Source organism: Anas platyrhynchos, chromosome 3, assembly GCF_047663525.1.
Source record: "Anas platyrhynchos isolate ZD024472 breed Pekin duck chromosome 3, IASCAAS_PekinDuck_T2T, whole genome shotgun sequence".
NCBI lineage: Eukaryota > Metazoa > Chordata > Aves > Anseriformes > Anatidae > Anas > Anas platyrhynchos.
The window spans coordinates 22,471,905-22,488,795 of record NC_092589.1 but is presented as its reverse complement, the minus strand read 5'-3'; the positions used below and the strand labels follow the sequence as shown (position 1 = coordinate 22,488,795).

Below are 16,891 nucleotides of genomic sequence, written 5' to 3'. Positions count from 1 at the left end.
GATTTTAGCTTACAGATGGAATTAAATTAATTCATGGCAATCACTGTAAAATCAAGGGTATGGCACTGAATGCTAGTGTACTGTTTAACCAGGACATACCTGTCTCAACAGCTGTTAAGAAGAAATTGCATACCTTTATTTTTCACTGAAGCCTGCCTTTAATACCATCATAAATATCATATCAAAATTAAACAAATGCGGTGACTTCTTGGTTTTCATGTGCTAATTTTGCTTCTTCCTTCTCATAGGTACCATGCTCCGTGTATGTAAGGTCACATGCATAATAAATGTAGACCTTGAAGAATGCCCATTCATGTACACCAAGGTGTATTGCTGGTATTGTGAAGTGAAGGGATGCAAGTGGAGGAATTTTATAGTGCTGTCGTTTCAAGCAAGCTGCTGTTCCTCAGTGTTAACTCCTCACTTGTGTAATGACAACCACTCCTGCATCCAGACAGCATCTGGTAGATCAGGAACCAGATTATTATGGTTGCTAAGACTTCTCAGTCTGTAAAAAGAAAAGGCTTTGCACAGGGAATTCCAACAAATTCTTACTATAGAGACTTCCGTATAACTCCTGCAACACCGCTAAACCTCATACAGCAATAAAGTCAGAAAAAGGCATCCCTGCTTTTTTGCTTAATACGATGTTGCATAGTTAGTTTTTGTGGGATGGCACAATGGGTTGATTTTGTTCTTGCTCCTGGGTGGGTCGAGACTGAACACGTCCCAGAGGTAGCACAGCCCTTTTCAAGGCCAGTGTGCTTGGACTATTCTCTTTAAAAGGGCCTACTGGCTAGTCCAAGAAGTGCCATGGGCATGAATTAAAAACTGAACTTGAAGATGAATATTACAAGGACAATTACTGATTTTAATTAGAAAGTGAAAGCCCAAAGCATAGGAATGAGGGTCAGAGGAATAACAAACAGTGTAACATGATTTTTAAGAGCTCTTTTCCATCATGCAGTCAATCAAAGATGTAAGGTTGTTTTTTTCTGTTTGCTTATTGGCCATGGAATGGAGGAAAAGGGCAGTTATGAATACAGCTATCAATATTCTTCTCACTCAAGTAAAATATTGCATTACAAGTTAACATTCCTGCAATTTTCATCCATCATTTGAAAAATTTAAGACAGATGTAGATATATATTTAGATAAAAACTGACTCTACTGCAAAAGAATGTCCTGCATACATTAAACCTTTTTTCAGACTTGAAATAAAAGCTATCTATATCTACCTTATTTGCATGAAAGAGTAATTAGTCAATGTACATGCCCACAAAATAGGCAAGTTGGGTGGCTTTTTGGTTTTGCCTTATTTTTGTTGTTGTACAAAGTCTCCAATCACAGTATCCTTCGGACAGTGGACGCTGTTTGATTGTTTGCCCAAAAGTGAGTTGTGAAGCCAAGTTTGTGGTGGTTTCTGCTCTCTTTCTTTTAGTTACAAATTGGCAAAATGTAAGAATAAAACAGAAGGCTTCAGGGCAGGTCTTAGTGTTCTAACAGGAAATATAAAAGTATGTACAGTGGAGTAAAAAAGATTTTTTATATACATTTTAGAAGCACTTTGTAAAAACAGAAAGTATTCCAACTTTCCTGTTAGTTACAGGAAAAAAAAAAAAAAAAAAAAAAAAAAAACTATGTCAAAGAATATCAAAAATAGAAAGATGAGGTTGTTAAATAACATGTTATGGTACAGATTATTCTTTCATATTTCTTTCATATATCTTTTGTGTGAGGTTGGTCTAGATGTCTTGAGAATTGAAATTCATGTAGGAAGGTATATGTTTTGCAGGAAAAAGTCCGTGGGTTTTCCTCCAAATAGGATAACAAAAAAAAAATGTTTTTTTTTTTTTTTTTAACTCAAGCTGTGCTTTGCATGCCATCCTAGAAGCATTTCTCTTTGTTGCTAGGCAGCATTATGAATCATTTAATATTCCCAATACTTATAAAATATACTTGTATATTTGTTCTTTACTGCTTGATGGATCTCTTGGATCTTTCCTTGGAAGTTCCCCCATTAATTGTCCTACAGACACTAGAACCACATCCCATTTCTCACCATGAGTTGTAAAGAGTAGACCAAAACGCGCTTCCTGGATTTTGCTTGTGAGGTTTTACCTTTACTTTTGTTGAATGGTAGCCTTTCTTCTTTTCACCATTTTTTGAGCTAGAAAGTATAACTAAGAAGGTTGCAAAGCCTGTGTTGTGTATGCCAGGCAGTGTCAGGGAGTTATCTGTATGAAAATTGACTCTGCCTGTGGGGGCCTGAAAAGAAAGGAAGTCTTGGTCATTGAATTCTGTGCTGGTCAGTTCAAGAGGAACCCTCTCGGGGACAGGAGTCGTCTGACTTAAAAGCCTTTATTTTAAGCCTAGCATTAAGCATAGCTTCAAACTAGTATTAAAGGACGCCTTCTCTCAGTACGTTTCCCTTTTTCTTTGACTCAGGGACCGAGATGCTTGGAAGCTTCCTACCTTTCATGTGGCCACTGTTTTGCTGAATCTAAACAGATCTGTAGTGAATAGTGCTTGAGTACTGTACATTCATCATCTCAATCACTATCAGGTTTTTAATATGCACCTCTCCTTTTGACCCTCTGTCTGTGGGGGAGGGCTTCCACTGTGGGGCTTTGTTTTCATTTTATGTTTGTGTGATAAATGAGGTTTTTCAGAAGAGCTTGTTCAACTTTTGTTGTGTTCCTGTTTAGTAAGTTAATATAACAATGAGCCAGCTTCTTGTCAGTAGTAAATACTTGATTGAAGACATCATGTTCTCCAAAAGCAAAACACCATGGTCTCCTCCTACAGTATTTTTTAAGAAGTAGTATGTCAGAATAAGTAGGTAGAAAGTTAAGCAGATAATGTTTGAAGCTGGGCATGTGGTGAGTTCTGTTGTTCTATTATCAGGGGAAGGAATGTGTTGAAAAGAGCTGAAAAGAAAAAACAGCTGCCTGTATAAAAAAGCTCATGTTACTTCAAAAGCTTCATCACTTTTTAAAATTTTGTATGGTGTAACTCGTTAAGTTCTACTGAAAATTCTTGAAACAAATATCATTTGTATTCCTCATGTAAGACAGCTACATATGGGAAAGCTTATCCATGCATCATCTCCAAAAGTCTAGCTTGAGGATCTTGGTTGATGAGGGAAAAAAAACAGTTTTGTTACTTGACATTCACATTTCTTTATGCTGTAGTCATAAGAAAATGAATCTGTTACATTATACTTGCAGTCCTGACAATCTCTTCTGTAGTGTGCACAGCTTTTCTGAGATCTCAATTGTACAGGAAGAAACCCGATGTTACTGAAAAATACCAAAAAATAAAGATGGATATATTAAACATCTCTTGCATCTTTAATAAAAGAGAAACTGTGTAAGGCTATGGCTGAATTTCAAAATTTTAGACTGCCTATTTTTATCTTCTGTGTAGCATCTGTAGTTGTTTAATCAAAAATATTTAATGTGTTTTACTGAAAGAGATCTTCTTGAGCATTGATAAATATTGCTGAGAATGAAAAGATGGTTGTGACATTATGGTGTGCCTTGGTTTAGTAATTTTATAGGACCACATATCTGGGCAATCTTGTCTGTGTATTGGTAGACTTGTGCAAGGGGGCACATGTCCTCGGAGACTGACATACAACCCACTGTATTGAAATACAAAAGGATCTGCGACAATATTTGTCACATCTAAAAACTAAGCAAGACTTCAGAAACATTGAAAATAAAGCAAAACCTTAGGCTGTATTATTTAGACTCATAAGCAGTGAGGAGGTCAACATGTGCAAAGACAGCCTGTTCTAGCAACCTATTAGATGAATTAGGAGAATAAGAAGGTTTAAAGCTTTAAGGGAGATTATCCTGCTATTCTCCACATGGCAGGCAGTGCTGATTAATGCTGTGTGTTTCTTTAATCTCAGGGTTTGTAGGTGAAAACACCCAACCAATCCCAGAAAACAACATTGGAAACCGAATGCTTCAGAGCATGGGCTGGACTCCTGGCACAGGCCTCGGACCAGACGGCAAAGGGATAGCAGAGCCAATACGAGCCATCCAGAGACCAAAAGGACTCGGACTTGGATTTAGCTGACAGAAATATACTCTGGCTGCCAAGTAAAAGTAAAGATCGAAAGTAATTTAAAAAGACAAGGGAAAAAGTTGCTATCTTGTGTTATTCATTATGATCAGCAGATCCAGTTATTCTCTTCTCAAAGATCACTGAAGTCTTTGTGCTTCACATCAGCTACACCAGCTGCAAAGTACAGCCACAGCGGCAGAACCGGCGTTTGAATCTAACTTTACAATGGTGCTAAAGTGTATGAACACTTGTACTTTTTTATTTTCTCTGGTCTTAGAGTTTGTATTAAGCATAAAATTCAGTATATTCACTTCTTTTCATAAAAGCTTCTGACACAGCAGATTTTAGTATCTAAGCAAAATTTTTTTTGTACATATAATTTCATCTCAAGAGTCTTGATAAGATTTGTCAAGGAAAATGGAACTTTATACAGCTATTGTGTTTTCCCCCTTTTCAGGCAAAATTTCCAAACCTAATATTTCTAGTGTTTAACAGTATTTGAGGATAAGCTGTCATTTTGCCCGTAAGATATACATGTTTCCAACTGGAAGGTGATATGGTATACAGTTTTGTATAAAAGCATGAAAAATGGTTTTGTCATCATAGCAATGCCATTCCAACATCATAATCTGGCAGTGTATCACAGTCTTCCACGTTCAAGCTCAAAAGTAAAGCTTTTATAATTGTTTTTACATTTACAGGATTATCTTTTTTTCAGCAGATATTTAAATTTAAAGTTTATTCTGAGTTTGGATTTCTATTTATATCAATAATCTTCAGTGTGTCCACATTTAAGAATAATATCAAATTTGAACCTGGAAATTGTATTTTAAAGATAACTTTGTCTTTCAGTGTTTATATACTGGGGTTTAGCATATTTTAAACAATGCAGTCAGTGTTCAGCGTTCGTTTTGTGATCGTGCTGTTGTGAGTGAGCCACAATCTTTAATGATCATGAAGAAACAGAAAAAGGACAAGGAGAAGCAAGATTAGAGTGGAGGAAAGGAAGGGAAAAGATACTTTGGCATCTCACAAATCTAAGCTAGCAATTTAAAATCAAGAGGGATCATTAAGTGTTTTAATCAGTATCCTAATGTATCTAATGTCAGCAGAAGTAATTTCATTAAGCAGTAACCAATCAAGCTCCTAGGGTACTCTTGGTCTGCAGTATAAAACAAATTCTACTTTAAAATTAAATGATAGGGCTGAAGAAAACTGTTGGACTAAGGAGAAAATCCTGACCCTGTTGTAGTAGTTGGCAATATTTACCCTGTTTACACAGGGAGCAGGATTTGATTCTTCAGTCTTTTTTTTCCCCTTCTCTGCTACCAGACTGCTTAGAAAAATATTTACCTCTAGATGCTTGCAAAGATGACTCCTTAAAATAAAGGGAGCACAGCTTCCTTCATGTGACTGTGAAATATAGTGAAGAATTTTAAGTATTTTTATTACTTGTCTTTTTCTCAGCTTCACCAATTATTTCCACAAAGATAATGCTAGGAAAAGAAAAAGTAGCAGCATTATGGCACTGAATTTGCTTAAAAATAATGTTCATCCTTTCCACTGTGAGTTCTGTCAGTTTGGGAACATTTTTTCACAGTTACCTAGAGTAAAATATTAGTACCTAACGTTGTTTTTAATGATAGCTGAATGCACATGTTCTCTGAGTTTCAGAAGAACTATCAGTTGTTGTTTCGAGCCTTGGTATCATTGTGTGGTTTTACCTTTTGACACGATAAGAAATTTTAAACAGGCTTGATATTTATAATCAACAGCAACTTTTATGGAGGGCTTTGGGGCATAGCTTAATGTAAATTAGCCACCTCAAATATCTCTTGCACAACTAAGCTGAGTTAAACACATTCCATATCTAAAGAATTTCTGGGCCACGTAATTGCAAAGGGCCAAGAACCTGGAGTTCTGCAGACAGCAGAGGTGCTCACTTCTGTAATTGTGTTGGTTTGGGGTTTTTTACAATAATGAATTTGTGTGGCACATTCCCATTCTTTCAATGCAAATGTACTGCTAGGGCAACTGAAGACCTCTTTGTCTTGTACACAATCAGAAATTCCTTCAAATATTTTGAAACATGTGAGTTAAGGACAGGAAATTCATATTGTTCTAATTGTTCTAGCTCTACAACTGTAGAGGAATATTGATTTTTCTCTTAAAAACTCATTCTTGTTCTTTGGTTACAACTCCAACATATCTTGGGTAGGAAACATTAAATATGGCATATATAACGCTGACGTATTTCTGTGCGTTTTATCATCATAGTAGTTCCTCAAGAAATCAGTCTGCAGCTCCAAAAGTGCTTGAAAATATTTCCTGTTTTATGAAGATAAGGGGTAAATAATGGATACTTGTTGAGAGAAAACCTCTTTTCAGCTTTCAGCTCTATTCATCCATTCAAACAGATACACTTGAGCATAAAAATAAATAGCCTTAATGGAAGAATTATTTAGTAAGATCAGAAATCTTATAACTTTTTGTTTTATATCAGTGTTAGAAATGATTAGACGTTAAAACCAGTCACATTGATTTTGGTATGGAGAAAAGTAAACCTTTGTTTTCCAACAGGTATTCCTATAGATGCCACAGCTAACAGTCAACTTCATCTTCTAGAAGCTGTAGAAGAAACTGATTTATTAAAATATATTAAGCTAGCATTTCAAGACATTTTAATGTCACAGTAAAATTCCCATTCAGACTCACACTATCATTTTTCTGTTTTCCCACATCTCACAGGAGTGATTTTAAAGATATTCCAGTAGTGTAATTGTGCACAGTTAAAGCTAGTGTTAAACAAAACAAAAATGCATCGCTTTTTGTTTTTTTCCTTCATTTTTTAAGCCACTGCAGTGTTAGATGGCTTTGAAACAAGTCAAAGTACTCGAATTTTTTTTCTTCAGGTTTTTCCCATACCTAACTTGCATTCATAATATGACACATGCCATAAAACTGGCTCACACTACTTTAAAATACATATACAAGTGTTTTCAGATAATAATTCCTAATGGCTGTGATACTGAAGGTTTTTATGCCTATATAAATAAACATGGAATCATCTTGTATCTAAAAGTTACCATCACTCACCAGATTCTTTCCATTTAGGTGTTTGATTAATTGGTAGTTCAGCTGATAACATAATATTCTGCCTGTGCAGAATGTTTAGTAAAAAGAAAAGTGCATACAATATTATTGGCATTGCATTTTGCTACATGTTCATTGTGTCTCAGTTCTGTGAATTAAGCCATTAACTGTTAATAAAAGAAACACATGAGCGGTTTCTGGCAGAATCCTGTTTTTAAATAAATATTTGTTGAAGTCAGAGAAGCATTATCAGTATGCTTATTTTAACAAGTTTGTCCCTGCATCCATCTTTCTGCAATTAGGTCAATAATGGGTGTAGAATGGCAGTAAATAGCTAATAATATGTATAGAATGCTTTGCTTTAACAACACAAATGCAAGATGAAATAAAATAATTAGACTTCATTCTTCATGGGTTTTGTATGTTCTTTTCTTTAAACTGCACTTTTTGATAGCATTGTTATTGCTCAAGTGAGTGCAAAAACTTTGTTTCTGAAAATATAAGTAAGGTTGCTTATATCTTATAGCAGGTAAATGTATATTCTGCTAAACCTTAGAGAGTTGTACCTTTTCTAGCTGGTTATTATCCAGCATAAAATATTACACCACAATGTCACAAAATGCCTTGTTTAAAGTGTTTCCAGTACTCTTGTTGTTATCATGTTCTTCTAAGACGTTTAAATACAAGTCTTTAAGTATGTGTAAGTATGTGTATACTTTGATAACTGTACCAGGACTGTATGCTCTCTCTTCAAGCAGGTCTCCAGAACTGTTGCTCCTCAGAGGAGAATTCACACTACATTTGTTTTACCCTCCTGCTCCCCATGCTCACTGAGTAGTTTCAGTAAAGCCATATGAGAAATGAGGATCCCTTCCCTATCTTACACTAAATTCAGGAGACCTTTTAATTAGGTTGTCATTCACAACGGTGGTTTTGGGAACAGAGGCACAGTTAGCACACAGTGACTACAATAGGTAAGGTGCCCACAGTAGAGTCCCATATCTAAAGGCAGTGTATGTATTCAGTCTGTACAATTCAACTTAGTGAAAAGCACAGAATTATTTATCTACCTGTAGTCTAGCTGTAAAGATAAACTAACATGTTAAAAGAGAAAATGTCATTCTTAAAGGTCGTCATGTTTTTGCTTTGAATTCTCTGTGGAAGAGCTTTGCTGTGATTGTTTTAGTTTGTTTGTTTGTTTGTTTGTTTGTTTTTACAGGTATGGTGTTTAAGATTGTTTTTTGTCGTTGTTTGGATTGATTTGGTTTGTTTTTCATGACATATACTTTAAAAGTCTTGGAGGAGGTGCAACAATTTCAGCGTGGATGTTCTGCTTAAGTGGTTGGTTTTGCCTTTTTTTTTTTTTAACTAGAAAAACTGTAAGCTTAACAGCATGGATTTTTATAGGCTTTATCTACACTATAAGAGTTTGGTAAAACTGTCAACAAACTTTTTAGTGTAGGTCTGCAATGAGGAAAACTTTACCACAACAGTGAAAGTTTCATGATTAACTGGCAGTAGGATAACTCTAGTGGAAATGTTTGGGCTTCCTATGAGTCTCTTCTGTAACTGCAATAAAACAGATACTGGAGGTACTTTGACCACAGTGGTAAGTTGCTTGTCAATCTTTAAGTAAAAGACTGAAAAGCACTCAGATTCTTTAAACTTGATCTCCTGCCTCTATGAGAAATGTGATTATTAAAATCTGTGAAAAGTGATTTGAATTAATATGAGATATGCCATCTATTAGAAAATCATGATTTTGGCTTGACTGTTTATAGTATTGTTATGATGAATTTAAGTAATGTGGAGTCTGACTTCTGAAACTGTGAATATAAGTCATTAGTCTTCAAGGATTTTGTTTTATTGTAATATATTTACACTGATTAAGTATATGATCTTATTAAAATGAGATTATTTTTCAGAATATTTGATCATACATATGTTTAGTTTAGTGTGCTTTAAGTCTTCAGCCTAGTCCTTCATCCCTGTCCTTTTTTACTGAAGAAGCGTAGCCCTATATATGTGTTAAGTGATAATGCCCTGTGGTTTCTCTCTTAGTGTTATCTCTTGTATGTGCTAAGTGATAATGCTCAAGATCATTTGTACCAGTCTAGTGAAGTTGTTTTTCAGTACCTCACCTGGCCAATTTTCTGAAAGGCCTACTGCTGCCTTTGTCAGTTACTGTTCAACACTTCGACACTTCAAATTGAAATTTCTTCCACCTTGACAGGGTGTTGTGTTTGCTCAACCCCAAACTGATGAAGACTGGAAGATATGTAACACTTTCAGCACCTAAATATCTCCATTGCCTTCAAGATGGAGTACTTCATAGGTCTAAAAATAAACATGCATGCAAATGTTTGAAGACTGGGGCCCTAACTTCCTTCTCTGTAATAGAAATGAGTCCTCAATTTTCCATGGCATTAGAGTTCCTGCAAGTCACTGGAGTGACTTGAGTCAACTAGATTGTGCTGGCCTATCTTCAGAACAACTGATTGGCTTCTCTACCTAGTTCACCATACTCCTATTGGTTTCTCTCTTGCACAAACTTTGCTGTTTTCTTAGGGAATATGCTGGAAGCCACAGGAATTTCTCTTGTTGCATTTGCAAGTAGCAATTCACAAAATTTCTATTCTTTACTACTAGTTTCAAGTGTTAAAAAGTAAGTTTGAATTCCACAAGTGTTGCCTTATTTTTTTTTAAATGTTCCAGATTACTGCAAGCATCTAAATGTTCTACAATTTTTAAAGTAAGTAGAATTGTTATCAAAAATTTTATAAATGTGCTTTCTGTATATATGATGGTGAGTCTCACATTTCTAATATTAGTAGATATGATCTACAACATACATATGTAAGTATAACTAACACTAAACGTACAAATTGCTTGAACAAGAATAGCAATAATAGTGTGTTGATTTGAACTGAATTCTAGTAGTCTCACCATCTGTGAGAACACTGCTAATCTGTTATGTTTCCTTTCTGTATGCCATGATATGCCTTATGACAAAAGATATTTTGAGAGTGAACCAATAATAATTATAAGGGTTTTCTTAATGTGATGCAAATAATAAGTAACAAAAGTATCAGGTTGCTTTTATACTCTCTCTAGTGTAAGTTGATTTATTTTGCATCTACTCTTTGTCAGTGAGCATATGAATACTAGTGGATTACAGTTCTGATTAACTCAGTTTAGGCAGTTTCTACCCCTTACACACAAAGGTTACAATGCCATGGTAAAGGAAGTCTCCTTGGATTTTTATTTTTTTCACAATCCAGAATAGTGGCTAACAGAAGAACTTTGGCCAGAACCTCCAGAGGAGGGCTACGAAGATGGTGAAAGGCCTGGAGGGGAAGACGTACGAGGAACGGCTGAGGGCACTGGGCCTGTTCAGCCTGGAGAAGAGGAGGCTGAGGGGAGACCTCATCGCAGTCTACAACTTCCTCGTAAGGGGGTGTGGAGAGGCAGGAGACCTTTTCTCCATTAACACCAGTGACAGGACCCGCGGGAACAGGGTTAAGCTGAGGCAGGGGAAATTTAGGCTTGACATCAGGAGGAAGTTCTTCACAGAGAGGGTGGTTGCACACTGGAACAGGCTCCCCAGGGAAGTGGTCACTGCACCGAGCCTGTCTGAATTTAAGAAGAGATTGGACTGTGCACTTAGTCACATGGTCTGAACTTTTGGGTAGACCTGTGCGGTGTCAAGAGTTGGACTTGATGATCCTTAAGGGTCCCTTCCAACTCAGGATATTCTATGATTCTATGATTCTATATTTCGGTGATGTATTTGGACCTAGTGAGTCAAAAAAGAAGAAGCTTGCAAGGTATTACTTTGTAGTAAAGCAAATTAAGTTATCTGCTTGTATGAAAATTAACGTGTCTACACAAATGAACACCCATACATGATATAGATGTAGATCCTTACTGAGAATAACAGAATAATACATAAATTTATTATATGCTGGGCCATTTGTTAAGCTGTCAACCACGTACTTCACCAAACTGTAACAAAATCTTTAGTTCTGCTAACCCACGTTACTTAAAAGGGGTGAGGTGCTTTATGAAAGTCAATAAATCTGCAATGTATTGTTTCATATTCTGTCTTTATGTAAACCTAGCCAGGTTTTTCAGTTGTCTTCTTTCTAATCAGTGGTAAAGTGCATTTAATAGCTCACTTAAGGTGTCATCCATTACTATGAGTTACTGTTAGAACTAATTAATAGAGCTGAAATTATTTTGTAATGAGAAATTGAAGTATTGCAGTGTTAAAAAAAAAAATACCATTCACAGCTAATTAACGTTTAACAATGCAAATAAGCTGATAATTATTTTTCAAGCCATAGAAAAATTCTGTGACACTTCATATACTACCTTTGTGATCCTAATTGTTTCTGAAAAATACCTTTACAGAGAAATGCTCTAAAGAGATTTCTCTGGACAAAAGGCAATTTCTGTGCACACAATGAATGAGAGCTCTTGTTTTGTTCATATGGGTCCAGATCCAGCAGCTATGTCTTACAGTAAATGCTGATAAAGAGAAGGAAAAAGCAAGGATCATGAATATAATTGGAAGGAGGAAATCATGTGAGATGTTGGACAAAATTTCCTATCTGCTTAAAGTCAGCTGCTCTTAAGGTAGTGTAGGTATTACAAATGCATCCCAGGTGGCCTGGTGTCATAGAATCAGCTTGGGATGGAAGGAGCCTTGAAGGCCATCTAGTGCTAACCCCTGCCATGGGCAGGGATGTCACCCCCTGGAAGTTCGCTCTTCTAAAGTTTCAGGGTCCTGACCTTGCTCTTTGCCAAGCCCATATCCCTTGAGATCTCAAACTCAACCAGGGCATGGCCACAGCAGCCCAGGCTGCCTCCAATCTTAACCTTTTTAAGTTTGTCTGCACTGGTGAGCACCAGGTCCAGTAACGCCTCTCTTCTGGTTGGTTTGTCTGATACCTGGACCAGGAAGTTATCCTCAACACACTCCAGGAGTCTCCTGGATTGTGCACAGCCTGCTAGGTGGCCTTTCCAGCAGACATCTGGGTGGTTGAAGTTCCCCATCAGGATGAGAGTATATGAGTGTGGTGCTTCTTGTAGCTGAAGCCAGAAGGCCTCATCAACAGCCTCCCCATCAACAGCCTGCAGTAGGCCCCGGCCACAACGTGTCCTTGATTGATCTGGTCCTTAATTTTACCCATGAGCTCTCAACATGTTCCAGGCTGCTAACAGCAAATGAACACTGTCACTGTATTGAAGCAAAATATATTTTTAAGTCATGGTAATATATTTATACATGGTAACTTGATGCATTTTAAACCATCCATAAATAAAGGAAATCTGGCAGTCTGAGTGTAGTAAAAGTAGTGTAACAATCCCTCAAAAATTGAGCTCTTCTTTTTTTCTTTTTTTTTTTCCCCAGGTATAATCACCTTGCTTGTTACTGTGAGTCTGTTCTCAGCCATGAGGTCACAAGGCCCTGCTGTGACACCATGGCATGGGGTTACAACATGCAGTGATACTGCTTCAGGCAGTGTGTTCACAAGGCCCTGCTATGACTTTGTGCTGGGCTGTGGGTCCATAAGGCCCTACTATGACTGTGCTGGGCCATGAGGTTACAGTTCTTCACTGTGACATTACGTTGGGCTGGGACGTCACAAGGCCCTGCTGTGACACTGTGGCAGGATGTGAGGTGACAAAGCCCTGCTGTGACTGTTCTGGTCAATGAGGTTACAATGCTGTGCTGTGACACTGTGCCAGGCAGTGAAACCACAAGGCCCTGCCGTGATGCTGTGCCAGGCTGGGACGTCACAAGGCCCTGCTGTGACCATGTGCTGGGCGACGAGGGTACAACTCCATTCTGTGAAGCTGTGCTGGGATGTGAGTTCACAAGGCCCTAATATGACTATGTTCTGGGCCGTGATGTTACACAGACGTGCTGTGACACAATGCTGGGACATGAGGACACAAGGCCCCACAGATACGTTGTACTGGGCTGTGAGATCACAAGGCCCTGCTATGATTTTCTTCTAGGCCATGATACTACAAATGTCTACTCATATCTCTTCAGTGCCACATTCAGGAAGAATGTGATTAAACTCAACTTCACCTCTGACAATATAACAGTAAATAATATAGAGTCGACAACCTGTGATTAATAAATATCTGAAAAATTATTTATCTGTGGGGTTTACTGAGCTATTTTTAATGGAGATTAAAACCTACAGGGAAAAAAAATAAAAAATAAAAAAAAGTGATACACTGGAAACAATTTCCTAAAATCAAGACCGCTTAATAGAAGAAATCAGGACTCCAAACTACTATATACTTTTCTTCAACCAGGGATCTCAAAGCACTTCAGAAAGGACGATGGTAGTTTCATAAAGGAGCACCAACAGTTTAGACGACCAAAGTGACTTGCTCTAAGATCAAGGCCAGACTGGCTTCCTATCTTAATATACCAATATATATATTTTACTAATAAGATCACAAATGAAACCCTAGATCCTTAAATACTAGTTGAGGAGGCTATGACCATGGGTAAATGTCAGATTTTATTTTTAACATCATTATATTCTATAAGACACAGAAACAATAGGATCTTTATTTTAAAACATCCATAATCATAATATTTTGCAGTCTTCTGATGTAGAAATCTTTTGGATTTGAGATCATTAGCAGCTCAGCAATTGCAGCACTTGAGTTGAAATGTAACATCTACCTGGCATTACAGGTGCAAATGGCATGCACAATGCAGATTTAAGGATAGAAAACGATTATTCTGTTGAAGACAACCAACAGATTACTTACAATCAAGAGGAAAACTAGATCATTTCCTACAGTACCAAAGCACCCTGGATCACAGCATCAAAATGTCTGAAATTTCAAACAAACAGTGTGTTTCTGATCTGTTTTGTAGGTAGTGAGATACTCAAAGTGCTTCCACACTCACAGGCTGAATAGAGGAGATGAGTGTCAAGAAAATTAAAAAAATGAATAAATATATAAAAAATTTAAAAAAATAAAAAGAAGAGGGAGGAAAAAAAAATGAGGAAAAGGGAGCAAAATTGGCTAAGTTTTAATAGAAATAACATTGTTATATAATTCAGAACTATATGGTTATAAGTTAGGGTCTGTGTAAAAATATGGTCATTTGCCTAGAGTAAAGAACCAGCTTTCTGTTTCATTCATGGTACAGAATATATCCATTTTGGCAGGAAATGGTTCAAAATACTTAATTTCTATGAACGTTCATCATAATTTGTCTAATTTGGCTTTATAATGTTAGCCACTGCAAAATAGCACTCAAAACACAAATTAAAATGTTTAATTGAAGCTGCAATAGTCATTTTGGAAAGTGCAACATTAAAGTGTTCAAAATGTCAAGGAAATCCAAGACACTTAAATGAGAATGAGAAGCTGGTTGAGGGAAGGAATGTCCTGTTCTACTCTTGAGGTGCAGGCCTCACCTCAAGTACTGTGTGTGGTTTTGGGCACCACAGTATAAGAAGGACATAAAACTATTACAGAGCATCCGAAGGAGGGCTAGGAAGGTGGTGAAGAGTCTAGAGGACAAGACATATGAGTGGCTGAGGTGACTGGGTTTGATCAGCCCAGAGCAGAGCAGGCTGAGGGGAGGCCTCATGGCGGCCTGCAGCTCCCTCACGAGGGGAGCGGAGGGGCAGGCGCTGAGCTCTGCTCACTGGGGACAGCGACAGGACCCGAGGGAATGGCATGGAGCTGGGACAGGGGAGGGTCGGGCTGGGGGTTAGGGAAATGTTCTGCACGCAGAGGGTGGTCGGGTACTGGGACAGGCTCCCCAGGACAGCGGTCATGGCCCCGAGCCTGCTGGAGTTCAAGAAGCATTTGGACAATGCTCTCAGGTATAGGGTCTGTTTTTTGGGTGGTCCTGTGTGGACCCAGGAGTTGGACTTCATGAGCCTTGTGGGTCCCTTCAAACTCAGGATATTCTATGATTCTTCTATAAGTTTTCAAAGCAAGTATTAAATTATCATTGTCCTTGTAGGCGACTTGTCTGATGTCATGGTCATGACCTACTGACCAGGCAAGGCTCACTGAAGGCACAGGTGAGATAAGTGCCCAGTCTTCAGCATTTTGCACTCTGCCACAACCAGTCCCAGTAAATACTAAAATCTGTTCTGAAATGATGCAATCTGTCATTTTTTCATCACCGTTAACTTTGGTCAATGAAATACACTCATAATGTGTTTTGATTTTTAACTCAATTTCATAATCTTTATTGTAGTCTCAGGTGTCAATTTAACGTCATAAAATATATATATATCAAAGCTTATCCTGAAAGTGTTGGGTATTACCTTTTTTTTTTTTTTTTTTTTTTTTTTTTGAGGTACCAGGTAATAAATACTATTTTATTTAACAGGTTTATGGTAATATATAATAAATTGACAAGTGAATCGGAGTCCTGCTTCTGGCCTGCTACTAAACACAGGCACATCACTTTGTACACCTGACATTTTAAGTAGACACAGTTTTCTCTCCAGCAAGCCAGTGCCATTAGCTGCCAAGGGTATGATCTACTATTGCTACTTTTGGTTTTATCTGTACATTAGAGTTGTCTTCTGTCTGAGTTGTCAGACAGGATAAATCATCCTCCAATTCACAGACGCCACCCGCTCTGCTGCAAAAGAGTGTCGTTTGATGATTCTTTAATTTTCCGGCAGAAGGTGAGGTGTTTGTTGTGGCCCCACTTCCCGCTGTCTGTTCTCCTGAGGCCTTTCCTCCAGGACTGACGGCTGCTTCTTTCCCACTGCTGAAGTGGTGATCTGCAAACTGATCTGCAAACTGGGATTAACCCATCTTCCTTAAAAATTGATTTGAATTTTTTGTTTGTTTCCAACTTAAACGAGTCCTTGTGATCATGTCCTATATGTTCTTCTGTGAGTCTCCCATAACTGTATGTTTTGCTAAAAGCCACTACTTCTGTTTGTATATTATCTTGCAAAGTTTTATCTGGAAAACATGACCCACACGTGTCCATTATGTTCCAGTGCCAGGAGGTAGGAAAAAGAACTGTGAAGGTCGTATTTTTTTCTTCATTTAATTATTTTAAATTGAAATTAATAATTCATGGAAGAGGAGATCTGATTGAAGACTTCTGAAAGTTTGGGGTTGGCAGAATTGGGCCTGGAACAAGGTGTGCTTCGGTTGGCACGTGAGTAGTGTTACCTGCTAAAGGAGGGGCAGAAAGCCTCTAGGCCAGCAGAATGCTGCCATGCCAAGGTTTTCCTGCCTTCAGAAAGGGTTGGTGGAGGACTTCTTGATGTTATCCTCATTCTGTAAGCTGATTTAATAATGAAAATATTGAATCCCATTCCCTAGAGCCTTAGTCAGTATTTCATGCAAATTTATCTTAAAGATGTAATTATTAGTGTGGACCAGTCGTGGTTGGACATTGTGATTTTTTATGGATTCCTGTACTGTTTTGGATGAATACTGTTACAAGGCCCTACCTGCATAGTTTTGTATTCGTTGACGAGTTCCACATCCTGCTCCTTGTGCTCTTCCAGTCTGAATGTTGCCCAACTGCCCCAGCTCTGTATCCTTGACATTCTTTTTCCCCACTTAGGTCAGAGTGATTACTATTGATAGTCTGAGCTGCTCACAGGCTAAAATTTATGGACATTTTGCAATTAAGCATTTCTTAATGTTATCTTTAGTAGGTGTGTAAGAAATAATATGAAGTGTA

At 37.6% G+C, this 16,891-nt stretch overlaps 1 protein-coding gene across 2 annotated transcripts in view; it reads left to right on the top strand.

The window, feature by feature from the left end:
• Window positions 1-7,574, top strand: part of GPATCH2 (G-patch domain containing 2) — a 123,182-nt gene extending 115,608 nt beyond the window's left edge. For both annotated transcript variants that reach the window (XM_027453741.3, XM_027453742.3), the window contains exon 10: window positions 3,920-7,574. In XM_027453741.3, coding sequence (XP_027309542.1) covers window positions 3,920-4,089 — 170 coding nt within the window. In that variant the 3' untranslated portion in view covers window positions 4,090-7,574. The remainder of the gene's footprint in view (window positions 1-3,919) is intronic.
• Window positions 7,575-16,891: the final 9,317 nt, after the last annotated feature.